Here is a 27977-nt window from a genome sequence, read left to right as displayed (position 1 = left end):
ATCACGTAGCGAATTTTGTACAATTTGCAGGGTTCTCAAGTCTCACACATTTCTCCCTAATATCACGCTATTGCTTTAAATATTGCATTTATGACACATTCATTCTCTCCAATAAAAAAATGTTACAAATGGAAACCACTCATCTCCTTCTTAAAGGCTTCAAAACAAGCCACAAGTGTAAAGGTAAGACGGGTTTTGCTATTAAAATGGAGAAACGACATTAAAGAACAGTATATAAATTTTCTAAAACTCAAGCTAGAAAATTGAAACAATGTCCTAACACAAATTCAACTCGATATATAACTCAAAAACTAAATTCTATCGAATTGAAAAATGTTGACTGGAGTCCTACATTCGTCGATTTCGAATAAATCCGTATAATTTTAAACACATATTTAAAAGAACATTGACAAAAAAAACAAGTGCAAAAAGAATAGTTATAATTAGCGACATTTATAGAAATAAAATTATACATTCATTTAAATTTAAACGATAGGAGATCAAGAATACTTATAGGCATTTATCATATCTGCAGGAAATATGGCAGCCCAATGCATTCGCCGCTGCTTCCATGGACACCCAGGGTCATGATGAAGGCTGGCAACTTTGTATTGAACATGTGATGAGCCATCACTTCCAGTTTCAAATACCAAGCGGTCATTTTAAACATCTTTTCATGATCCAGTTCATCTCATTGCTTAAGAAAATTATATCTCTTCCATTGAACTTCATTTTTGAACAATGTTGAACCGTTATTGACTTTATTTAAAGTGAAAAAAATACTTTTTTATTCAAATTGCAAATTTCTACGTTATGTTATCTAAAAAAGTCCACAAAAATGAAATCGAGAAATACAATTCGAAGCTTTTACTTTTTTTTAAATACGAATCTTTTAATATTTTAAGGATGTAACGGTCGTAAATTTTGTGGCTCTTCTGGTTTCTTCGTAAATCTAGAAATCACATTATACGCAAAATAAATACCATAGAACAATCTTAAATCGTTCAATTTTTTGTCAGTGAAAAAACTTACGAAATCGCCACGAGGTCAAATACTTATTTGCTCCACTGTACAGTGAATGCCCCTGTAGTGGTTTTTATACAAATAAATTAACATTCAACCTTATTTTTGGATAAGTTGTTATAATATATGACAAGAAAAAATTGGTACAAACTGTCCCATAGTAAATATATAAACCAGATTATTTTACCATAATGTGGTTAACAAAGTAAATATACGTATGTAGTATAGAATAGAAAAAAAATAACTTTTATATTTTCTGCCTTTCTCAACCACAGGCTTATATGTGGCTTTCAAAATTTGTGTAGGAAATTGACAGATGTTACTTTTGAGTGATTATATCCCTGTCTTACTTCATTTCCCAAATATGACATTAACTAATTTATAGATTTCAAATAGTTTATATAGGAATTTTGAACATCATTGAATAAAAATTAGCGATTTATTGATGCTTTAGCATAGAATACTGAAAATAGATAGTAGATACGAAACCTCATTAATGAAGCCACCCCCAACAACAACTGGGACTACCGATGCTCCTGCTAAATAGAAATTATAAACGTAAGGGGGCCCTAGAAGTCTCGGGTATATATAAAAACTACTAATAAGTAAACAAGGGTTCATAGCCCATTCCCCACTAAAAGTACCTATAAAATGATAGTATGATAATTATCTCTCAGTTACTTATCAAATTTTTAAAAATAATGATAATTTCTTTAAAATTCACAAATTTGAATGGAAGTAGTAAGTTTTTTTTAAAAAGTACTCAATATTTGACCCAATGAAGCGATAGCCCCAAAAAAAGTATTACTTGTTATTGCAGTAAATCCTTCCTAAAAAGATGTTTCTTAAAGTTTGAATAATCGTGTTATTTGTTTTAATTTGAAAAACGAATAATATGTTATTGCGCCTGTTTTACAGGCTCATTGCTATAACACTTTGTTTGCTCAATTGATAATGTTTTATGTTTTAAATATATATAGAGGATTGGACAGCAAAACGTGGACTAGAGAGGTTGCTTTAGATATACTTTAATATATTTTTTCTTTTTCAATAATAAAAAAATAATAATTTTAACTAAAACTTGTTAACAAAACTTTTGCCAACTTGCTCACTCAAAATGGGCACCTTTAGTATCAATTACAGACTTTACACGTCGCTGTTGATGTCAAACTCCTCAGACAAGTTGTCAAGGCAGTGAGACTACATTTCCGTCTGAAATTTAGTAGGTTTGCCTCTCCAAAGTGCCCCACACAGCAAAGTCCAACGGGTTCAAATCTAGCGTTGAAGAGGTCACATCTCTTTGCCTGTTTACCTGGCTTTCATGACCTCTGTCAGAAGGTGGCTTGGGTTCCTTGTGTAGGAGGACAAGTAACCCCCATGGTTGTACTGATGGCCATAGCTTTCATGGACTTGGTAATTCATCGATTTGGTGGAGTACTCCTTGATCTTCTTCTCCAAAACTCCAGATCTCTCTTTGAATTCAGCTTCCTGCTTTCCAGAAGAGGTCCTTTCTATTATTTTTTATCTTAGCCACCTTGAAAACCAGGCTCTTGGAGAACTTATCAATGTCCATAATCCTCGCCACCTCAACTTCAGCATCTAGGAGATCTGAGATGCGCTGCATTTTGGCTTTTTGCTCACTCATAATGGCGAAATATTTATTCTAGTTTATTTATGCACAAAGCATGACTGAACCTTAATATTAATTAGAAAGTTAAAATTAAATATAAGTCCACGTTTTCCTTACCAACCCTGTATATCTATATATAATGGTGTGATTTTTAAATATCATAACTTTATTTATGTACCCCATGCGTCATATTTGATAGAATTTTTACAAAAGTGAGGTTGTATTATATTCTAATAATAATTTGCAATTGTTTTTATTTATAAATATTGGCTGTATCGTCAAAGACGACAAAATGTATGCCGAATGAATTCTTGTGTTAGAAATGCTCACGCGTCAGAAGACCCCAACCGAGATTGCCAGTGACCTCAAAATCATCCAGACGGCTCGTGCATGACATTAAAAAGTGATTAAAAACCTCAAGAATAGTCCCCAAAAAGTATGGGCATGGTTGTAAACGAACAGTAAGAACAGAAGGCTATGATTATGCGTGCCAAAAAGGCCCTTGTTGGAAATCCAGTAAGGTCGATTATTGGTATCGTCAAAAAGATGAATGTGAGCGAGGTTACAGTTCGAAAGATAATTATAGATGACATGGTAGAAAATCAAAATCACGGAAGAAGAAACATTTCATTACGACGGTGTCCAAGAACATGTTTGAGCTCCCCCAATCTTAATCTTTTAGATTAAACGAAGTAAGGCAAAGGTCGAGGGAGCTGCCAGCAACAAGCTACACGAGTCTTTGAGATCTTCGGAGTCTGTCATCAAGGCGTATGGGCTGACTTGTCAGAAAACTACATGCATAAGGTTTGTGCAGCCTTCATTAAGAGGGTGGAGGTCGTCATTGAGGCCGAGGGAGGCCATATTAAATAAAAAATGTCAATTTCAATTATAACTCACTAGAAATACACTTAACTTTGCTTTTATTGTCTTCACGAACTACGACTATATAGTTTTTAATCAAGTTTGAGAAACCATCTTTAGTGTAAACATAAATATGACGCATGGGCAGTATTTTTGTACATTTATTCTAATTTACAGTAAAAGTGTATGATGAATAAAACCTTGTTTTCTTTTTTCCGTATAAATAAAGTTAGGATTTTTATAAACCATATCATTTCTTTAAATTCCATGACTTTGTCACTATAAAAGATTTAAAAGTGTTCTATCTTTAGATAGATAAAATTTAAAATCATATTCGTTTTAAGTGGACATTTAACAATGTATTTTCGATATACTTATAGTGGTTGAACAATTTCTAATCCCACTGTATTATTTTGCCTTTCAAAGTCATTGTTGATAGCAGAGTCAACCATTATTGTATCACGCAACCCTTTTTTCTGGGAGAAACAAGAAAAGGCCAATTAATATTGTCGCTAATAGTTAGCTATTCTTTTCAAACATGGAATGATTATTTAATAATTGTTCATGATAAATAATATCTATATTAACAAAGCACAGTTTGTATGCTTGTCAACACGTAAAACTCCAGACAATGCCAGATGCTCCTGCTAGTATGAAATACTTAAAACTTCATATATCGGCATTGCACCAATGTTCAAAATTTAAATTATTCTCTTGAATTCTCAATGTGCGTGGGTTCGTGCCCAGGTGATTCCTACAGTATAATGTCTACTTATATTAATCAGTGCAACTCCATCTAACCAATTAAAGGAACATTAAAAAAATGACATGACGACATCAACAATTCTTCAATAATATCGGTTGAGACCTAATTTTAAATGAAGTGGAGGATGACTGATATTTCTTGTGTGACCGACCTAGACTGAGTTTTCTTATGTTCTTGATATAGATGGAAGCCTATCAAGATAGCGAATATGTTTAGTATAACAAAAAAATTAACAATGTCAGAGTGGTGTAGGATTTGCTGACAAAAATCCTGCATTAGTACCAATATTCTTAACAATTGAAATCATTTCCTTTATTTAATAGCATGAGTGGTCGTAAATATTTCCATATTTTTAAGCTTTACTTACTTTAAAATTTAATTAAATTATAATATCTAAAAAAAAAAATGAACCGAAGAGAAGTCAAATAAGAAAGTTTGAGCGTAAGTCAAGCATGAGTAAAAAATACGCAGAGTGGACTGCAATTTTTTATATAATTTGTCAAATTTAAAATGACAATTGGAGTGTGAATTTCATCTATTAATTTTTGTTGAGAATAATAAATGTTAAATATCTATGTACGGGGTGTGATAAAATAACTTCCTGTTTCCAAAAGACAATAAAATAGTTTTATGAATCATAAAAGTTTTATTTTGTGATATAAGGAAAGATCACATTTAAAGTTTTAGCTTAGACAATTTAAAAAAAAAAATCATTTCTACCTTTCTCCTTAAATAAATGTTTATTAAGAGGATTAAATTATTCAAAAAGATGCAAAAATTAATTATCTTATTCAATATCCATCATAAATTGCAAGATTTGAACGAATTGCACTAATTTAGAATTATAATATGAGATTAAATCTGATAACATTATACATGGAGTTATTCGCGTACACAGAATTTTGCAAGTTTTAAATTATGAAAATGAACTGAAAAAATTATTCTTTGTACAAATATTAGAAATTTAAGCAATTATCGGATTTGCATAAATAGTAGAAATAAAATTTATAGAGCTAAATTTCAATTAGTTTAATCTTATAGAAAAATACGTCAAACATTTTTTTTTGTGAATGGCTAAGGATTTTTTGAATTGAAAAAAAAAATATGAAATAGCTGTTTATTTTTGGAACTTTTTGTGGATAGCTCTGAATTTTTGAAGTTTTTTTTTCAAAAAATTCCTTATAAATGTAATTGTTAAATTTTTTTGAAAAAATTTAATTTCTTGTAAAAAGCTGTTGATTTTTGAAATTTCATAAAATTTGATATTTGAAATTTTTTTACCAAAAAATTAATTTTTGTATACAGCTATGGATTTTAAATTTTTGTGACAAAAATTAATTTTTTGAGACTAGTTATGGATTTTTATAATCTTCATGATGTCTTTCTATTGTCATAAAAAAGAGAAATGAAAAATGCTTAAAGTTAAATAGTAACAAGTAATGTTACCAATTATTGGACAATTATCTTCATCAAAAGTTGAAATATTTACAGCATAACTTTAATTTGAGCTCAACAAATCACCGTTCCCGACTAATTTTTGATCCATGTAGTTTTGATTCTATATTAAAAATTATTCAGGTAGTTTTTGGGTTCTCGTTTCAAGAACTGAACATTATACATTTTTCAGTTCTGAGTGCTAGAACCAAGGAAAATAATACAAGTATTATTTTTTCGTTCTATTCTTAGATTACGTTTTCAAATGATCTTGGGTCAAATATTTTCTAATTGACTAGGAATATAATAGAAAATGTCTTTTATGATTCACAATGCTCATGACTGAACACAGTTTTTTGAAATAGGGGCTTTTCAATATATTAAGGCCCAGATCCAAATATATCTGGTAGAAACTCTGGTTTATTCTCTACTATATATAACCGAAGTAGAGGTTTCTGTTATGCTATATACCCGGGATCCACCACTATTCACAGCACAAATATGGAGGAACAGTGGACAATTCGACAGCTGAGAAAAACCTACTTTTTGAAGACTACTAAAGACTTGCCTTTGTCTACGGTTTATAAGAAAGAAAACTTTTAAATTTAGGAATTTCTTTAACTAATTAATGTGCCACATAACCTGCGTTTTTGAGATATATTAATCAATCTCCCCAATAATTTTGCACAAAAGCAATGCCCCAAAAGAGCCCTAGGGCAAAAAAAATAAACAAGGAAGCAAAAACTCTGTTTTTGGTCGGAACAATTCAAAGCAAACAACAAAACCTATTGCGCAAGCAAAAAAAAGTGTATTAAACCTTCAACAAGGGCCCCAAAGTATGAGACGGGGAAGGGAGGCTCATACTAATGAAACCCCTCCGTCAAAGAGACCAAAGAATACAAATCCTTCTCAGGTCCAAATTAGGAACGAAAGTCTATGCAGGTAAAGTCAAAGAAGAAGTTTACGTATGCGGATATTGCTAAAGAGGCTCCAATTTAGTTGAATTAAGTGATTAAAATTCTTGACACCAATTATGTGCGTCGTATCTCTACTCCAGGTACCTGATCCATAACTACGAAAGACGTCGTTACACAAAATTTGTCTCCAATAGGAAAGTACGTTTTGAATACCCTTGGAATGCACAAGTTATTCAGTAAGAAGAGGAAACGAAAGGAGAAGAAGAACAATAATAATTATTTTCACTTTCAATATAAGAGCATGATAACGGGGATTAAAAACTAGAAAAGAATAACCTAAATGATGCTAATGATGACGATAATGCTGGCATAAATACGGATATAAATGGTAATGTTGATAAAAATTACGCCAACATTTCTAAAGAAAAAAAAACAAGCCAAAAAAACAAACAAAAAAATAGACAAGTTCTTTCACAGAGTTGACAATTTCGTCTTTGACCATACAAAACAATCAATGAAATCATAATGATCAACTGCTCATCCATCAGCACCCTAAACTATAAAGCAACAAACTCAGAACTTAAACTTAGAACATCTCAGATAGTTTTAATAACAGAGCCATACCTCAGTAAGGCAAAATAAAAAGTCATAATCTAAGTGGATACCCAATTCAGAGTAAATTAAGATCAAAACCTAGAAAAAAATCGATTGTATGCATTGTTAGTTCTAATAGAGTTGTTTGCACAATATGTCTACTGATGAATTTATTACATATCTCTTGAGCCTATTTTGATAAATTGCAATATGTTGAAAAAGAGAGATTGATAGTGCTTAGCCTCTAGGCCAATGCTTCTTAATCTTATTGGAGGTTCTGAACCCTGCAAGCTTCATCATTGCATTCACCGAATCCCTTCGTGATTGTAAAAATAAAATGAAGTTTCTTCAAAAGATTTTTACAATCATGTAAAAATCTTCAGAAGATAGGTATATATTTTATTAGTGTACAAAATTACCCATACATAAGTTGCAACCAAAAGCACTGTGTTCAAAGAACAAAACCAACAATACATGAATTTCACACGAAAACATAACTCAATAAATATTTTTCTGTTACATTTTAGAGACAAGTTCAGAAATGCATGGCTTCACCTGAGCAAGTGCGACTCTCATATCGTTTTTGCAACAGAATCTCTTCTACTTTTCTTTTTTTTCGTTTTTATGTCAACCATCCTCGCAATGTATTTCTCGCAAAAAAATGTTGTTACAAACGGTATGAGTATCTCCAGGGCTTTCTTTGCAATAGGAGGTTATGGTACGATTTGTTGACACGAAAACTTTGACAGCATTGTTGTTCAGAAGAGTTGCTGTTGAAGTTCAATGATTTCATTGAGATATTCATAGCCCACGTCTGCTGTCGCAATACTAAACGTGAAAAGCTGTCTCACCCATGCTAGATATGACCCCATGGTGGAGAAGTACCCTTTGAGAGACTTTACAAGCTCTTCTAAGCCCATGGCAATTGCTTGCTTCAGCTCTCCAGGTACAGAAATGTCTCCAATTCCAGCCACATCTTCGATCTTAATAAAACAGTTGTCCAGCAAGGGAAAGTTTGGGAAGTCATCATTCTCTATTTATCGTTGTTAGGGCTCCCTGAAAACTGGAAAAAGAGGATATTAAATTATCTGAGAGGAATAAAGGATGGCAGAGAGTTTACTACTCAAATCCAAATCTACGCTAGAACAATAAAGTTTTTTATGCCTTGCAAGGATTGTAGGAAACTTTTAAATGACACTCTATATGCCTTTGTGGATTGTCCCGCTGTGAGTATTTTAAAGACCTTGGCGAATATAAATATAAAAGTATTAGAACATGCCGATACTAACGTTGCCATAGGTATGACTTTGTTCTGGATTTCCAAAAGGAACCGAGGAGTCTCATCGGAAACCAAGGCTTTAGATTTTGCTTTAGTAAACTGTTGAGCCTTAATAGCAAATAATGATGTGGCACATCCCCAGGAGCTGAAAGCAATTGTTATTGCACTATCCATTTAAGTTACATGTCTGGGGAATAATTTTTGGACTTTGACTGGAAAAATAATTAAATAGCTTCCGTCAACTTCAAGACATCATTTAAAGGTTTTGGAAATGACTTTAAGAGAATCTAGAATTTTATTTTGAGGCTTGTTTTTAGTATTTTTGTTGTATCTTGACGAGATGTGTTAAGACACAGTCTAAGTAACGGGGAATCCAGGACGACCAAGGAGTAACTTGGTGGAATTAAGACTAGGTATGATTTTTAAGGAACATACCTAGTACATAGAACTCTGACATACAATATGGATCTCAACCAATTTATACTATGAGATCATACAGTACTTTATATATACATACATAATTTGATCCTTAGTACATACATAACAATTTTCACCAATTATCTTAGTTTTATTGTAAATACCATACTTTTTTACCTCCGATAGTACTGGTTTTATAGTTTTAAATACGTATTTATTTTTTTTGTAAATTTATCTAACATTACGATGTAGTCTTACCCAAAGCTTTAATTTTAAACTAAAATATGTATTTATGTTCATATTCTTACGGAACTGCTTGTAAGAAGGAAATAATAATAATATCAGCTGACAAACTACTTATTCTGGAGGAGTGTTATTATTTACTTTTTCTGATCTGAAAGATCTTGATGGGTTTTTTCTTGAGCCACTCCTTTGTAGTTTCAGCTGAGATTTTGGTATCATTGTCGTGCTGAAAGACTCATTACACAACCCATTTTCAGTGCCCTGTCCTTGGGAAAGGAAGGTTGTCTATCCTCCCTTTGATGCGGTGAAGTCGTCTTTTCGTTTTAGGAAAGAAACACCCACAAAACATAATGTCTCCACGCTCGATAGTGAGGATAATTTTTTGGGATTTTTTCTTCCTCCAAACACACTGTTGTTAAAATGAACCTACCATTGAAATTGTAGAATATTCGTTTCTTTGTCAGTGGAAAAACTTATAAGATCGGCAAGGGATCAAGTACGAATTTTCTCCATTGTATATTACTCTCATGAATTTATAATCCGTTTAAATAATCCAAAAACGAAATACTTATCTACGATTAATAAATTTCTACATTATACATAAATCGGTAGATGAATTACTCCTAAGAAATTCCTTAAATAATGTAATAACCAAGTCATCCCTATATTTTGAGGGTTAAAACTATGACATCCTAACAGTGTTTTTTTCCCTTTAAAACTGTTCTGTCCTTAAGGATATTATATTCCCTTCATTCGCAAAGAGAATTTAAATGTATCTAAAATTGCCTCTTTATGTCTTCCATATATTTGTAGGATTTTTGTATACTTTGAATCATCTTGGGAATTGTATTAAGGGAACATCCACATAAATGGACATTTCTTCACCTTATTCAAATGTAGGACATTCAGTCTCGTTCAAAAAGCTAAATTAATGGCGTTCTAAGAATTGTAACTGTAAACGAGTGTGATACTTTTGTAGTTACAGCCTGAAGAGTGTTTTTATTCTATAATGCTTTTTTAAATTATTATTTTATACTTGAAGAGAGAACATCGAAGTAAGTCGTAGTAGTCCTTGTTGGACTCAGAGTAGAATTGAGTATCGGCATTAGAGTAATTCCTGCCTATATCCTTGCTATATATAGAGTGGAATTTATGTTTATTCTCGAATTTGTGTTTATTTCCTCTCTCTTATATCTGCTCACAGCTAATCTTATAAAACAGTATGATAGGTTTGTAGCATTATATATATATATTAGGGAGGGGGGGGGGGATTGGAAAGAAAAATTGAGAAAGTAAATTTTTGGAAAAAAGTTTCGAAAAATAATATCAATTATTATTTTTTTTTTTTAATTTCAATTTTTTTTTTTAAACTTTTTAAAATGACAGCTGTTTAAAATTATATTTTTTGAAAAATCCAATGTTGTGCACATTAAATTAATTTTTTTGGAAAAAATTTCAAATATTAAAATTTTTGCAAATAAATTTGAAAAATCCAAAGCTATTAAAAATAACTTTTTTTTTTAAATTTGAAAAATTCTCAGCTGTTTACAAAAAATTAAATTTTTGGAAATATATTTCAAAAGTTAAAAATATGAATTTTTTGAAAAAAATATTCTAATGTTCAATTTTTTGAAGTAAATTTCAATCATTAAATTTTCTAGTAAAAAGCAAAAATTCCTTTAATTTTGGGTGGGTAAAGACCGTACAGCCTTGCGGACGCCCCTGATTAAGCTGTTCCTCTCCCAAACTTTCTTCAAAGTGTCATGGTTAATACATCATTATTTTAGTATACCTTCAGGTACTATTTTCTACACGTCTATGTAGATTGTTCAGATTACCAACAGATATTATAATTAATATTTTATGCCCATTGATATAACGTTTTTATTTACAGTTCTATTTAATACATCTTTGTACACTTTAATTCCAATAGGTTTTATGGCATAAAATACCATATTTAAATTAAAATAATATAAAGAATACTTACAAAATCTCAAATAAATCATAAAATTGATCCTTTGAACATTTTATACAGTCCAACAAGCCCTTAAATCACGGCATTACATCTGGACTTTGAATCGATTCATTTTATCATGGAGTCTGATTTTACTGTGTGTTACCTTTAGGACTCGGAAGCATATAGACTACAGGGTGTCCACGATAAATTGGAACTACTTTAAACTTCATCCAGATCCATAATGTGGATCATGGAACTTGTCTGGCTTTATGGCTAGTAAAGCATCTGCAAGTCTTTGACGTTCATCTTTAGGAACTTTGTCGCTGACGTTAAATACTACAGGTGTATATCAAAAGCCTTAAAAACAATTTTTGAAATAGTTGAATTTACATTTTTATAATTAGTAAAACTTTTTAAAAATACCAATCACACCATGGAACAGTTGACGCAAACTATGAAGGAAGCCACCAATTATAATATATGTAAACAACAAATTCCTTCAGTGCTTCTGGTTGATGCTTTGTTGTTATGGTTCCTTGAGATAGTATAGAAATTTGATGCTCAAAAAGGCAAATTTTCATCGAGTACAGAATTTTGGCATCCACCTGGTTTTATGCATTGCTTCAGGTTTATATAGTGAGTCCTGCTTTATAGTATCACAACTAAAACAATTTTGCGCGGATAATTTTTTTAGTTTTCCCACACTATAATGAGTTTGTCTAAGGTAGTAGCTTCGCAGGACAAGACAAAATTAATTGTACCTTCATTTTACACATTTATGTCAATTTGGGAGGTATTATTTTCCGTTCCATTATATTAATATGTTCCCAAATCTTTTGAAATAGTTTGAATAGAGAAACTTCAGGACACTGTTCAATATTTAATGCAGAATATCCATTAATCAAAATTAACTCTTCAACATGATGATAACCTGCTGACCATGAAAGAGTACCTCTGATTGTGGACTGAATTGGGATTCAAGAAGCTATAATATTTCAAGTATTTGATGCCGTAGTGTCGAAACACATGTTCCCAATCAACTGCTTGCATTTTCATTTATTTAAAAATTCAAAAGTGTGTTTAGCAATGAGTTCATCTGTTGGGTGACAACTTGCAGGATTATATCTTGAAACCCTCGGTAATTTAAGATCGGTTACATTCCCGACAAGTATTGGCAATCTTTCTTCTAGAATTGCTTACTGTTTATATAGTGTTAGTATTTTTTTCATCAAAAAGAAGCGTTGTTGCAGCTATTGGGGCAATACAACTTTCTAAAATATTTTCAGCAATAACAGCTGTTGTGCATGAATTTGCAATGCACGACACATCGCATCCCTCCTCTAAAATTATTTCTTTGGTGAGTGCAGTTGGCTCGCTAAGGGAAATATTTAACCGTGTTGCAAATGCTATTACTGATGTCCTTTTTAAAAAACCGTGGGGAATTAATGCAGGTGTTCCTGTGTAAGTTAATCAGTGATGACTACGTTTTTTTCTAACAGAATATCTTGTCATGCTGCTCATGTTCTTATGCCAATGTACTTCACAAAATACATCTAATATAGGTTGGAAGGTGGACTTCTGTCAATATATCACCTTCTATCGTAACAATATTTCCTAAACCAAAGATAGCAACCACTGATCTAGCCTTTGTAGTTTCCATTGCATCAATTAAAAATATACAAAACCTATATCAATGATTTTAGAGTTTATTGTAAAATACTAAGTAATAAACTAAAATACTATCAAATAGTAAAATAATTATTTGTTAAGTGCATCAAATTGCTTGCATACTCATCTTTTTTCTTTTGTTCTTCAACAGTGCTTTAAAAAATTACTCTCAAGTATAAAATTGTATGATGATATTTTTTTGAGATTTTTCAAAATTTTGCAACTTTTTTTCCATATTTTGTATATTTTTACATTATTCGCATCAATATCAAACATGACTCGTTTCGTCTAAAAAGTAAGCTACATGAGATTTTGTATGTATTAAATGGCTCAATAAATATATAAGTGCTTGTTACCCCTTATAGACGACCTCTGATTAGGCTCATTTTTTGCTAGTACACTTGAAGGACCAAGTTTTTTTTTTGCTACTTGAAGGACCAAGTTTCACATTTGAGATAAGGGGTAACAAATCCAAGAAAAATCTAAAAATTAATGGGGGTTTGATGCATCCTAATGTATATATATGTATCACGTGTGAATTTTTAACCTGTACAAAAAGTTAACCTTCTTTCTTGAGATGCTTCCTGACATTTATTTCAAAAAGTCTGAAATACAAAAGTGGTCCATAACATGGACTTCTTGTCTAAAAAGATGTGGCCTCCATACAATCCAGAACTAGCCCCATTTGACTTTGCCTTCTCCCTGCACATTGAGTCGGCACTCTAATATTTAAGGCTTGAGAGCCTCTGTTGACAAGTGCAGGGGCATCATGGATGTAAACTTCATAAAGACGTGCTGCTACTCTTTCAGGAGAAGGTTAATGTCCATCATCGAAGCTGAGGAAGGTTACATTGAGTAAATTGGTTGTTTCAATGTATGAATATAAAATTTAAAAAAAAATTTCATTAAATTCGGATAAAATACATCAGGTTGAAGCTATTACATTCATTTGTAAAGATTAAACATCTGCAGCTCTTATGTAAATAATCATTTTTAATTAGAAAGATCAATTTTTATGATGATGTGTTGTTTTCCCCCTCATTTGTTGTATTCCGTTAGAAAAATCCGATAAACTAAAACTACAAGGGGCTCAAAGTCATGCAATCCTTTGATTAACTCTTTCAGAATTTTCTTCCTTCTAACTTTTTCATAGTCAATTCATCAATATCACATATGGTATGCATATTTGGTGCAAACTTGGAATTTACACATTTTACAATTTTACATAATATTCATATTACAAAAAAAAAAAAAATTATATAACAAAATATTCCAAAACATGCCTGGTATGTATTTATTCTAATATACTTTTAAGCTTCCATTAGCTGTGACTATGACAGTAGCTCTCTTTTAGAAAAGCGATGATAGTCTGTGTTTGTATTTCAGATTGATTCTAATCCAGCTACCTTCAATGCCACACCTCTTCCGAGTTACTTCTTACATGCCTTTATCACAACAGAATGAATGGTTAATTGTGTTAAGGAATTTTTCTGGAAGGAATTCAATATAGTCGTTCACATTAAGCCTGTAACTCCCAGGGAATCAAATGAGGGGCGCTACAATCCCATTTGATCACACAAAGACCAAAGCCATGGTTTATACATGCTTTTTTTGTGGAGGTGGTGATCACAGCATCATTTATTTCTTATTAGCCGTCATTATGACTGTTATAAACTGGGTCTACGTAAATTTTGTTTTCGTTTGAAGAGAGTTAAGGTCATTTAAAAGTCCTGTGTAACGTTGAAAATGAGTCTGTTTTATGTTGATCGTAAAGATAGGATCTCCAAAGACTACCCACCAAATTTTGCAACTTTTTTATTTAAGCCAGTATGAGAGCTCCTTGATTCTAAAAATGATTTCGCATAAATTTGATTGGGTTTCTCCTAATACAGATTTTTGCATTAATAATAGGTTTCTTACCAGTTCTCATCAAGTTTCAAACTATTTTTCACGTTTTAGACAGTCTTTTTGGAGAGTCAAATAAGCTATGAAATTTCTGTTGGATTGTAACCCGCTTGAATTAATGTTGATGCCTTAAAAGCAAAACTCAAGAAAAGGAGAAGAAATCTCCATTCAATCCTTTTTTACTTCATATATTAACAAATAGTCTGATATTTTATAGACATATTTTGGACAATTTTTGTCATTGTATCCAAACTTCGGTATGTATATTGAGATACCTAAGAAAATTAATTATATTTAAAGAACCTCTTTTGATTTATGATACTTAATTTGGCTTTGCTATTATAGCCTCTTTCAATTACGTAAAATCCATGGATGTCTAATTATTTCATTTTAACGATGAATGTTTGTATCTGAAAGATGTGCTATCTGTAGTGCCTCCAAAGGAATAACCAGAACAGTTTGACGATACTAATTTGTCGTTGAAGAATACAAATTTAATCAAGACAAGAATTGTGTTGGGCTTTTTTTCTTCGGGCTAGCCCAGTCTTGGACCGGTCCTTGAATGCAACTGAATAATATCCCCCCCCCCACGGTATTTTCCCCCCGAGCTATTAATGACTGTTATGGTTGTTAGAAGCAGTTGTGGGGCAATCCTACTTTTGAGTTCTAATCAGAAAGTAGTTACTAATTAGAAAACGTAAAAATGATCAATAAATATTTTCATGTTAAGGTTGAAATCATTCGATTCCATGGTCTGAGGGACCCCTTCAGCTAAAAGACTTTGTCAAAATATATAAAGGGACTTGAACCCTTAGGCTTGGGATATGAATTTTCTATTAAGATTAATGTAAAAATATGTAGTGGGTTTGCTACTAAATTAAGTCATCAAAAGAAAGGTTTAGGGGATCAATCAAATCTTTTATCAAATGTTGAAATAAATTGCATGGATATTTGATGACGTCAAGTGAAGTCCGACACTTTAGTTCTACCTACGTTATTCAGTTAAAGTAATGAAGTACGTTTATATGGTTTAAAAAGATTGAATTTTTAGTTATATTGTTGGTATATATTTTAATAGAGGGTAAAATGACGTGGGTAGTCGTCCAGAGGGACCCTAGAACCGGAGGAAATACCTTAATGACGTCACGAGGATAGAGTTTACCTTTTTTTAAGAACTAAAAAGTGCGGCTCACTTGACTGCAGTCCTTCGTAAGGACCAACAAACAACATTAATCAAGACTCAATTTTGTAAAAATCATTCTAGCCTTCTTTTGTGTTGACAGCACACATATTATCTTCTTCTTTTTTGACCTTCAATAACAGATTGCTCTAATCTACAACACAAAATCTATTTGTTAAGAATTGAAGAAAAACAAAGCAATATAAGGTATTTATAATAAATATTTATTTGTATGAAACGAGTATTGTTAAGTGCCTTGGATACTACAAGAGAGGTACATAAACGTAAATATTTCAACTGATATATAATAATAATTGGAGGATTGCGTGTTAATTGTACATTTGATATCTTAGTTGAGCATTTGTGTACAAATGGGGCTATATGAGATAAGCGTCCTTTTTGTAGGGACGGTAAGGATCTTGGAAGGGGGATCCATCCTCCATGATGAGGAATAAAGACTTATCATCATCCTTCCTTTCATTTTTATTAGTTTATAAGTGACGTAACTACAGACACTGTAATATATTTAACAAGAATACCACATTTAAAAAAAAAGAAGCGAGCCTTTCATTAAAAAGGAACTCACTCAATCGAAAGTTCATGATTTTTCCCTTACTTACTTACTTACACCCTCTTTCTTTTTCTCCTCTGTACGCTTGCCGGGGAAAAAGTGAGCTCTCCCCCTTGACATGTCTGGACAACTGCAGTTGGGCTCCTTATTATTAACAACAACAAAAAAAGCGGCATTTTTTTTGTGTGTTTATATCATCTACATACTGATACTGTATGTTTTTTCCCTCATAACGACGACAAATATAAAGGGAAGGGAGGAAAAAGAAAAGCAAAAAATTACAAAATACAATGCGGCAGGGCCGTAGACTTGATTTCTTTTTTAAATTCTACGATATATATATATATACTTATTTTTGGGGAGCTTCAAAAGTCCAATATCATTTCACTCACTACGTGTTTATTGACAGATGAGGTACTTCCGTTCAAGTAGAAAAGAGAAAAATAAGAAGAGGAAGAAGGGAAGCATGTTACGTCAAATGGGTGTGTGAAACCCCCTCCCTTCTCCCGGCCTTCTTCTATTTTGCAAAAGAAGTTCACACATGCAACATCATCTTCCCACATGATCCCGTGTCACACCACCACGAATGTGATTATTGCCAAATAAAACGGTACGTCCTTGACTGACTCCTTCCATCGATCTTGATCCATTATAATATTTACAACCTATAAACTATGACCCCCAATGAATGGGAGTCCTTTGTCCAGCCTAGCGGCAAAGTCTCAGAAGTGGTGGGTATGGAGTCCTACTTTACCTGGATACATCAATCTCCTCTTCTTCTTCTTCCTGGGACTTGTTGTAGACTCAGCTAATGGTGGACTCTTTGATGGGGCGGAGGATTCTTCGGAATACACAAGTGAAGGAGGATGGCTTTCAAAAAAAACTCTTGTGATCCTAGTGATCCTCTCTATTTGCATTCTAATAGCCGTTTGTATCAATTTTATAAACGTTCATTCGGACTTTGAGGATCTTAAAGACTTTTATCGAGGGTATAAAGGCCGGAAGTTGCTCATCTCTGAGGGACGACTCACTTCACGAGTGTTTTTAAATGAGTTTAAGCGTCAACAACAAATTGCACCCGTAAGTAGTAGATTTACTTTTGCACATCAAAGTACATAATACATATTGTCTTTTTCTTTTGTTTTGTTGTTTCAATCAGTTTATTCGTTGTTGTTTTTTAGAGCACAAAGGCTTTTATTATTAGTTACATATAACTCTCAGAGCTACTATGCATGTTTTGATTTATTTATTTGTAATACATTTGTACGTCTTATCAGTTATATTTTTGACATATTATAAGAGCATCTTAGTATTACACTTTATAGGCCTTAACATGATAAAGTGAAAATTTACTGGAGGATGAGAAAGGGGATTATATTTCTAGAATCTTTCCTTGGTTTTTTCACAACATCTAAATTTTATCCTTGATCTATTTTAATAATGATACTGTTCAAATAGGAACATATATTTTGTGTTGTGATGACCATTATTTAGGAATGAAGACTGAAGTCCTCATTCCAGTTCCGTCTTGGTTCGGTCCAGTTCACTCCTACAAACATATAGAGTTTGGGCACTTAATGACTCCACTCAACTTTATTTCTCCATTTTTTAAATCAGTTCTAGTACTGACAGTCCTAAAGATTGCTCCCCAGGACCCGTCATAAGACTAGATCGAATAATTAACACAAGTCCAACACGATCAAGAAAGGGGCCATCAACCCTAAACAGACTCTAAAAAAATTTCAGCTTGAATAATGATACATATAAATTGCTCTATGTTCAACTTTTGAATGACTTCCTTCTTAGGGATGGTCTTTTTGTAGAAGAACATTACGGTTTTATTCTCCTCTACAAAAGTCCCATGCCTATTCAATATTTGGCGTGAGTGTGTGTAAACGGGAAATATAATTGGGGTACATGTTTAGTCTTGTTTAAGTTGGAATATTTCCTTAAGAATCTCTAAAAAGACTTTGTACTATTGCATTAACAGTAAGATAAATATTTTAGAGAAGGATTAGATCATAACAAAATATTTTTAAAAACTATTTCCTAAATCCACGACTCACTATCAAAAAGGCATGACAAGTTATAAGGACAATTTTTTGGTAGCTGCGTATAGTGAGTCATTGGAAGAACTAAATTTTCCAGCTATATTAGAGTTTATTTCCCTCTCAGCTCAAATAGATTTTATACTACACACATTAAAAAAACTAGCTTTGACAAAGTTTAAGGATGCTCAAGCTATTTTTAAATTGGTAGAGGCCATTTTAATTCGTAAAACAAAAATGAGATTGTAGGGTCAAAATTGGACATTTTTAGGCTTCTTGTACCGTCTCAAATATGATGATACTATGAGTCAAAAATAGTACCTCTTTTGTTTTTTTAGTATTCGGTTTATACTATAAAACGTATTGTGCATCTTGTTTTAAATAATTTAAGGTGTCTAAAATGTATTCAGTGATTTACAGTTTCCAGTTTGATCAAACATAGCATGCCAAAATTCATCTCTAGTTAAAATGAAATTAGCTCAAAAACGGGAGAGTCTAGTGTTTATTTTAGCCTTTTTTTTTCTTGACAAAATAAAGGATCAAGATGTAGAAGAAAGGGCTAATTTCAACTTAACTTAGCAATGGATTTCGCGTAGAAGGGTTAATCAAATAAGGAATATTCAAATACGGGTCTTTCTAGATTTATAATATTGGATCTATTCGGCTATATAATTTAATATGTCATATAATTGAATGACTAATAAATGGCTTCTTCTAATAGCAAAGATCATTTGAAAAAAGTCATCAAAATATTATGTTTCCTACGAAAAGCCAATCCCGCTTGGATTGTAAATTAGTCGATTATCGCTTGACTAAACTTACAAACTTACGATTTTTACTTTTTTTTATATATAACTATAAAATAATATTGCAGTAGCCTCGCCCCCCCCCCCTCCTCCAAATGAAGTAGTTTTTGTTTTTATTAAAAAAATACTCGTTTTGTAAGAATTTTTTTTTATTTAAACCGAAGTAAAAAATCTTTCTAAGAATTTCATTTATTAAATAAAAAGGTAATTGGATCAAAAGAGAAACAATTAATTTGAACTTAAGAAATATTTTTCAAAAATTCCACCCTTCCCCGGAGAAAAAATATATATATATTCCTGCGGACACTCTTCCTCAGATATTGTGATACCCACAACAATTGATGGTATTGAATTTTTTTATTTATGGGACTTAATTTGGCCCCAATATTATAGCCTCTTTCAATTACGAGAAGTCCAACGATTTCTAATTATTTCATTGTAACGATGAATGATTGCATTTGTAAGATGTGCGATTTTTATTGCCTCCAAAGGAATAACCCGAATAGTTTAACGATATTAATTCGTTCGGTCCAGTCCAGGACCGGTTCTTGAATGCAACTGAATGAAATACCCCATCTCCCGCTTTTACCCCTGGCATTTTACTACCCCATCCTTTTTCATCACTATTATTAAAAAGTACAGCAAGTGCACGTTAGAGGGATAAATAAATGTTATTCTTGTTAAGAGATTTGTCGGACAATTCTACTTTTGAGCTCGAATCAGAAAGTAATTACTAATTAGGAGAATAAATATTTTCATTAAAAGGCAAAATTCGACTTTGCATCTGAAAGACCGCTTTCATTAGAGGGTATTGGGCAAAATATATAAAGGGACTTGGATCCTGTAGTCTTGGAATATCTCTTTTCTATTAAGGAAAGATATATGAAAAGATACATGGGTCCATTCCTACTTTGTTAAGTCATCAACTGCCGAAGTTCAAGGTACCAATCATATCATCACTAATTTTGTAACGATTCTGTATAAAAAGTGAGATGATATGTGAGTTTTACCTAGATATTTGGGTAGCTATCAGGATAGACTACACTTTGCCTGTTACAATTGCCTCCAAAAAGTGAGATGATATGTGAGTTTTACCTAGATATTTGGGTAGCTATCAGGATAGACTACACTCTGCCTGTTACAATTCCCTCCACAGAGACGAGCTCCTAGCATGAAATGGATATGAGGTTTTTCGGATCCCAGATGAAATACAAACCATAATTTAAAAAAAAAGTTTGTTGACAAGTGATGACGTCAAGAGAAGTCCGATGCATCATTATTACCTACGTCATTATGTTAAATTAATAATGACGCCTCTATGGTTATGAAAAGGTTGAATGTTTGTTTATAATGTTACTATTTATATTTCTAAGAGGTAGTAGATACCTTCAGGAGTGAAATCTTAGGGGTTAAAATGAATAAGTGTGTTTGCTTGAGAGTACAAGAATAATTATTGAAATTGAAATTACGTACATGAATGTACCTTGGATCCATCTTTACATAATAATAACAGGCCATAAAACAATAAAACCACATTGTGGGCGAATGTTTTATGTAAAACCAATGTATGATTTGGCTTATATTTATTATTCTTCATTTGTGAGAACATATTTAAACACTAGGGATCCTAGTTGAATGACAACTATAATAATAATAATGATGACGTCACGTAAAAATATCCCGCCCAATTAATTTCAAAACTTGAGAGCCCCAATAATATATCTTTGTTCTTTTCTGTATAGACAAAGTAAAGTTCTAATTTCATTTTAATTAAAATTCATATCTTGTTCCCTCGTTATCTATAATATTTAATGTTTGCTGTTAAATAATTAAATCTAATTTTCCATAAATTTAAACATCAATTGTTCTATATATAGAAGTCTCTAAAACATGTCCTAGAAAGCGGGAGTGGCTCTTTACAGTTGGTAATGAAAGTAAGCTTCTTTTTTTATGCCAAAGTTGTTATTATTATTATTTAATTCTCGAGAAGGGAACGTCTATGTATAAAGTAATTACTAGTCTGTGTGCTCATGAAAAGTGGAGAGTAACAATGAGGGTTTGCTCGAACGTTTTAAGTGCAAGTCACTTTTGGACTCGGAGAATAATTTAGGATGTGGACGTGTGTTTATTTTCTTTCTCTCACTGCTGCTTGCAATGGATCTAAAAAAACGTTCTCTGAGCTCCCAATTATTTTTCAAATTACCACGTTCATTTTCTACTTTTTTCATTTTTACCTAGGGGCAGTTTTATGCATCATCAATGTCAATACATTTATTCAATTTACGAGTATATTTAGATATTATTACGAGTAGAGTTGCTACGTAGAAAAATACTTAAAATTAATGTGGTCACCCTGGCAATTTGAAAGATGTTTGGAAGGAGAAGGGCTTAGCTGTCATGACTTTTTATAAATTAGCTCCAATCAGCTATGAAAGTCCGAAGGAAATAAACATATATATCCTATTCTCTATCTTGCAAAGATATAGGCCAGAATTAACCCTTTTCCATCCTCCATTCTACTCTGAGTCCATTAGGCACTTACACTTCTAACTCCCTAACAAATCATCAGTTTTACTCTCCATTTTAGAATGAGAACTGCTTTAGAAAATAAAATAAAGAAAAGACTCTTTATGCTTCCAACAAACAAACAAAAAAAGCCTTAGGATTTACAACTCTAAGTATGAGAGTTACAGTAATAAAAGATATTGATTCTACATAAATCTTTTAAAAAGTCAACCCTTTTCTGAATGATTTGAAAAGACATAAAAACTACTTTTTATGACATTAAGACTACAAAGAAAAACATGAATATGCAAATTCAGACGAGTCGTTTACTCATGAGTGATTATTCAGATACCTCCATTAAGACTTGTTCCATTTAAAGTTGATGTACATAAAATTTATGCATATTTTGTTAAGTGAATACTTTTTACAATGTATAAGCAGACTGAGGTGTACTGGCAGCTAAATTTAATCGGCTTTGATGGTGTAGAAGTATTGCCCTCATTCAGTTTTTATATAAAATAACAACTATTTTGTTTGAATTACAGCGCTTACTAAATTTTGAATTTCAACAATTGGTTGACAAACAAAGGAAATACACATGAATCCATTCGTATTTTCCTCCTATCAACCAATGTAATCATGAAGGGTAGATACGGACAAAATAATTTTTATTCTGGGATTTTTGGTATAGAAGTAATTGCCTGATTTAATTTTGTAATAAAATAATAATTATTATGATTAAATTTAAGTTATTATTCGATATGTAATTTTAAAATTCGGTCCAAAAACAAAGGAAATATAAATGGCTCAAGAACGCGCAAATATCGTCTTCATATTTCCCAATGCTAAAAACTTTATATACCAAATCTTTTTAAAAAAAGTGTACAGTAAATTTTATAATAATTATTAAAATAAATCAATCTAAATTAATAAAACAAAGTTTAACTCTTGTATGATATTTGTAATGACATCAACTCTTGTCTCCTTCAATCTAAAAAGATGTTCCATTCAGAGAATTGGGATATTTCATTATTTGACAATGAGATTGAATTTGAGTATGCAGTGATTTGATACAATTTGATTGAATTGAGTGAAACATTTGTTCTTTTTACAAAAAATATTACTAATTGTCGTGAAACGTTTTTAAAACGTATCATTGACTTAAATTAAGTTTCATCTAGCGACTAAAAAATCATGTATGAACGTTAAAAATAGATCATGTTTAAATTTCCCTAGAATTTTGCATGTAGCATTGTATGGGTATACAGGGTACATTGCATATATTGCTCCCTGATATATATCGCATATACAGTTTTTATCTAAGAAATTAAAGATATATTAATGAAATATTATTGGCGTTTTCCATGTTGTGTTGAGTCTGTAGCTAAGGCTCAGCTAGTTAGCCATCTAGAGACTAAATACTCCATGGCTCATCAGTCATAACGTCATATCAATATTTTTTTCTCAAGTTGTTATGAATATTCTTTCATTTTTGAGGAGATAACATGTATTATCGATGTATTGAGTAACTACGTGGGAGTGTGCCCATGAAAAACTGGGAGTAACACTGCGGATTTCTGGGAATGTTATATTAAATTTTTAAGGAAAATTTGTTTGTTCGAAAACACCTAACAACTAAGGGCAATTCTAGTACAATATATCAATTTCAAGTCGAGTAAAAACAAAAAAAAAAAGAAACTTCAAAGCTCCCTCTATGCAAGTAGTAACATATCTATACCCTGATATAAGACACATTACTTTTAAGAAAGATTTTCATACAGTGTAGGAGGACTTACTGCAGTATTTATACATTGCATCTTGAGAAAATTCCTTTCATCAGTTGAAATAAAATAATAATACAATTTAGGAGGAATTTCTTTACACGAGTATGTATATATTTAACTGTCTTCCTAAATTATAATATGTGTATCTCAAATGTAGTGGCTTCTTTATACCTAGTTCTGTGTTCTTCTATCATTTGAAAAGATAAATAAATATACATCTTTGGGAGAGGAACAGCTTAGCTGTAAGGATGTTTCATTAGATTGCCTAAAAGTGGACAGCAATGAGATAGAAGAAATAGACACAAATCCGTATCTGGCAAGGCATAGGGATATCCATCCTCAATTATGCTATGAGTCCAACAAGGTCTTACACTTATAAGTTATAACTCCCCAAAGAATCAAATTATAGAATATATATACCATTTTTTCTTAATCTAATAGGAGATGGCTACTTTTTTGGAAAATAAAATATGGGCCCTTACATTTTTTCCAAAAAGAAAAAATGTCCCTTCTTAATATATAATTTAAATAGTTCATTTTTATAAGAATAATGTTTTTTTTAAATTTATAAAATGATATTTTCTTTAATTGTATGACCTTTTTTTTGAAAAAGGTGGAACCTTTTGTGGCTTTTACCCCTAAACTGAGTCAGTTCTTTATTGAAGGGCCTTTTTTAGGGTCTTTAATAATAAATTGATAGAGTATAATTTTTCAAAGGGCCTTTTTGTAGGGTGTTTTATAATAAATTGATAAAGTATAATTTTTTAAAGTGCTCCAAATTTTGTTTACAAGTCATTTCATAACTAATCCTAAAATATTTCATTTTTAGCCACTCAAATACTACATGGGCAATGGCCTAGTGCGTAATGTATATGAATGACGGGGAGTAACCTTAATGATTTATTGATGAGTTATAACACTTGTTACACTTACCGTTGAATTGAGGATCGACATTTTAATAATTTCTGCTCATTTCCTCGCTAGATACGAAGTGGGATTTATATTGATCCCCTTTCTCTCATTGATGCTAATGAAACGTTATGAAAGCTAAGCTGCTCTCCTCAAAAAACATTCAATTCTGAATTATCTTGAGGGTAACCTTTTCTATTTTTGGTTTTTTTTTTTTTTTTTTACAAAGGTAAAATGACTAGAGATATTAAGATTCTGTCCAAAACCGATTTGTTTTTTCGGTTCGGTCCTTAAGTATTTTTTTCTGTACCGATTTCTCCCAGATCTGAATTTTGGGATCTACAAATAAGATTCATACCACACATTTAAGTCTATATGACGTTTAATGTGCTGATGTTTATTATTTTGAGATATATATGACGTCATCAAAAATACATTTATATAATTCCTCTAGACCAAAATTTAAATGATACCAATTCGGATCGATTTTTGTAAGACGGATCCAGACTGAACTTCTTTCAAGGATCGAATTAGTTGTGTCCACTAAAAATCAAATTGTTTTAGCCTAGGATTTTCAAACTGAAAACCAACACTAATAAAAACATATGATATTTGAAACTTTAGTGATGACTTCGTAGTATTTACAGTTAATAGATATAAAAAATGATGCAAGTCACTTTGTATTTTTTTATGCGTATGATGTTTCATTTTGTTATATTTGAATGCTGTGCTGTTGGTTAGTCATCCTTTTAATGTTTTAATTGAAGGGAAGGCCGGGAAAGGCGGGATTTCCCCACTTTTTAATGTATATTTGTTGCAATTGAGTCCTCATCTATGTGAGAGACGTCCAAACTTTTTTTTAGCCAATAGATCACTTATGCATTTTTGTTTTTGGTAGACCACCAATTGAATTTTTTTTTAACTTATTTAATTTAAATATTTTTGACAACTTAGATAGATATTTTTAGTGTGAGAAGGCCCTTTTTAAATTGGATGATTATATTAAATGAAAAAAGAGAAAAATTCATAAAAAAAAAATCCAAGACATATTTAGATTGCAACGAAACAAAAACAAAAAAAAAAGATATTAGTTTGGGGAATAAGTAATGTTGTATTTTCAGCCTTTTTTTAAACAAACTATATATCTTGTTCATTATTGGGCACATCGGATCACGCGATTAGGTGTTGTAAAGGTGTGAGTGTATACTACAAATGTTTATTGGCCAGTATTGCGCTTGGTCGACTCAGTCGTAAAATATAGTGCGTCGAGTATGGAGGTCTCAAAGGAAGAAAATCTCGATATTCTAAAAATCTCATGGACCGAATTTCCATTAACAAATTGCTCCAGAATCAAAGCAAAATCCATCCATTTCTGAAGCGGATTGTGACTGACGATGAAAAATGGATCACTCACGTCAATGTCAAGCCAACAAAGCGACCCAGAATGTGACCAAGCCATGATTGACTGCAAGGAAGGTGATACGATCGAACAGAAGCGGTCAGCATTGGTGAATGAAGGGGGATCGGGGTTCATCAACATAACGGAGGGCTGCACACATCTTTGAAGACGCGCCAGAAGCTCTGGGAGTTTGGATGGGAAGTTCTCATGCATCCACCTTACAGTCTGGACCTGGAACCAAGTGACTCCTATTTCTTCCTGTCTTTGGCTAATGCGCTTTGAGGTACAAATTTGGTCTCAGTAGAGGTCTGAGAAAATTGGTTGTCTTAGTTTTTTGCCAATAGGTATAAGGGCTTCTATGAAAAGGGCATTATCAAGTTGAATTCTCGTTGGCTACTAGTTATCGAACAGAACAGGGTATATTTGGCTTAAATTGGATGATTGTGAGCATTGATTTTATGCAAAAAATACAAAATTACTTTTTCTCGAACCTATTAATTACATATATATAATTCCTGGAAAATAATGATTTAATCATAAATAAGAAGGTTGATTTGAAACTAGGAAAGCCTTTCGTCAACATCTGCCTTCAAATTAGTCAAATTTTCACGTTAAAATATTATTAATCGGTTTTGTTTTTTGTAAGAAGATCGGCAACGGTGCTGAAGCCTCTTTCTACAAGGTAGAGAGAAGGACAAGCTAATCATAATTTCCCTCCGATAGCTAATTAGCATAAGGAATTTCTGTATGAAACTGCTGATATGCCTTCCTAAACTGCTCCAAACTTCTAACTAGTTTTATTAAGCGCTATTAATATTTATGCATAAATATGTAGAATATTAATTTACTATTATAATTTATGAGATAAAAAATTTGCATTTTGTGTAATTTCGTGACCTGCCTAAATAAGTAGACCCCCGAATATTTATTTTGTTTCTATAAATTCTTGGTATCTATATATCGAGCCCTAGGGGTCGATATATCTAGTATCCTGGATTGGTTTGAATAATTAAACGTCGATGAACTTAGCTTTAAAAATGCATAGAAGTACTCCCTTTTTTTATATATATTAATAGGATATTGAGGCTTAGCTACACTTTATTTTAATGTAGATTGTATTAGAGTTGAAGATAACTAACTCCCTTGTTATAATTTTTCCCTAAAAATATATATACTTGCGTTCTGGGCCCTCTGAAGGTGAGGGTCCTGCTCATAATGAGTAAGACTTGATATTTTAAATTTTATATAATATGTTTGCTGAAATGGTATTAATTACTTGATAATAAGTGACTTTTGTAAAAATGTTTAAATTTTTTTTGTTAAAAAACAATTTAGTTTGATGATTTTTTTGAAAAATAATCCTGTGGACGCCCTTGCATGATTATTTCCTTCTTAAGGAGAGTAGAATAAAGTATAAAGTAATCACTAGTGTGTGTGCTTATGGATAATGGAGAGTAATAGTGAGGTGTTACAAGTGTTTTCCTTGTTGGAGCCGGAGATCAGAGTCGTTCCTACACAAGTCTTTGCTACAAACAGAGCAGGATTTTTGCTATTTCCTTCTTTTCATATTTGCTTTTATTTAATTCACATCTAAGGTTCTCTTCAATTCTTCAGGGTGACCACTTTAATTTTTAGTGTTTTGTTCCAATTAACGTCATCCTCAATTATAAGCCTCACGCTATTACATGTATATGTAATATATGTATAGCATTAATTGTTTTAGCGTCTTTACTAATTAAACCTATAACAAAAAAATGACCCTAAGATTTAATATAAAATGAAGGAACACGCTAAAGCTCCTTTGCGTGGAATATATTTGAGGTTTTATTTATTACTTCATCCTGGATTAAGATATTATACGAGGTCAGTGTATAATTATATAGTAGACACGCCCATGGTACGTTGTATCTTAAGTCAAACACTTTTGATTAAAATCCATAAGTAAATGACTCAATAATAAAGATGTATTTGTATAGAAAAGAACATGTGTAAATCTTTTTAAAAAAGTGTGGAGCTGTAAGGGCATGGAATGTCTTAGTAAAATGCCCTAATGTAGTAATATGCAGAGTTTGGAAAACGTC

General features: G+C 31.9%; 1 protein-coding gene across 1 annotated transcript in view; it reads left to right on the top strand.

Annotated features, from left to right (window-relative positions):
• Window positions 1–16674: 16674 nt before the first annotated feature.
• The window catches only part of LOC121129538 (uncharacterized), a 64608-nt gene continuing 53305 nt past the window's right edge, over window positions 16675–27977 (top strand). The window contains exon 1 of the mRNA XM_040725260.2: window positions 16675–17525. Coding sequence (XP_040581194.1) covers window positions 17130–17525 — 396 coding nt within the window. The 5' untranslated portion in view covers window positions 16675–17129. The remainder of the gene's footprint in view (window positions 17526–27977) is intronic.

Source organism: Lepeophtheirus salmonis, chromosome 14 (genome assembly GCF_016086655.4).
Source record: "Lepeophtheirus salmonis chromosome 14, UVic_Lsal_1.4, whole genome shotgun sequence".
NCBI lineage: Eukaryota > Metazoa > Arthropoda > Copepoda > Siphonostomatoida > Caligidae > Lepeophtheirus > Lepeophtheirus salmonis.
The sequence above is the reverse complement of the archived record's forward strand: the minus strand, read 5'-3'. Positions and strand labels throughout refer to the sequence as shown.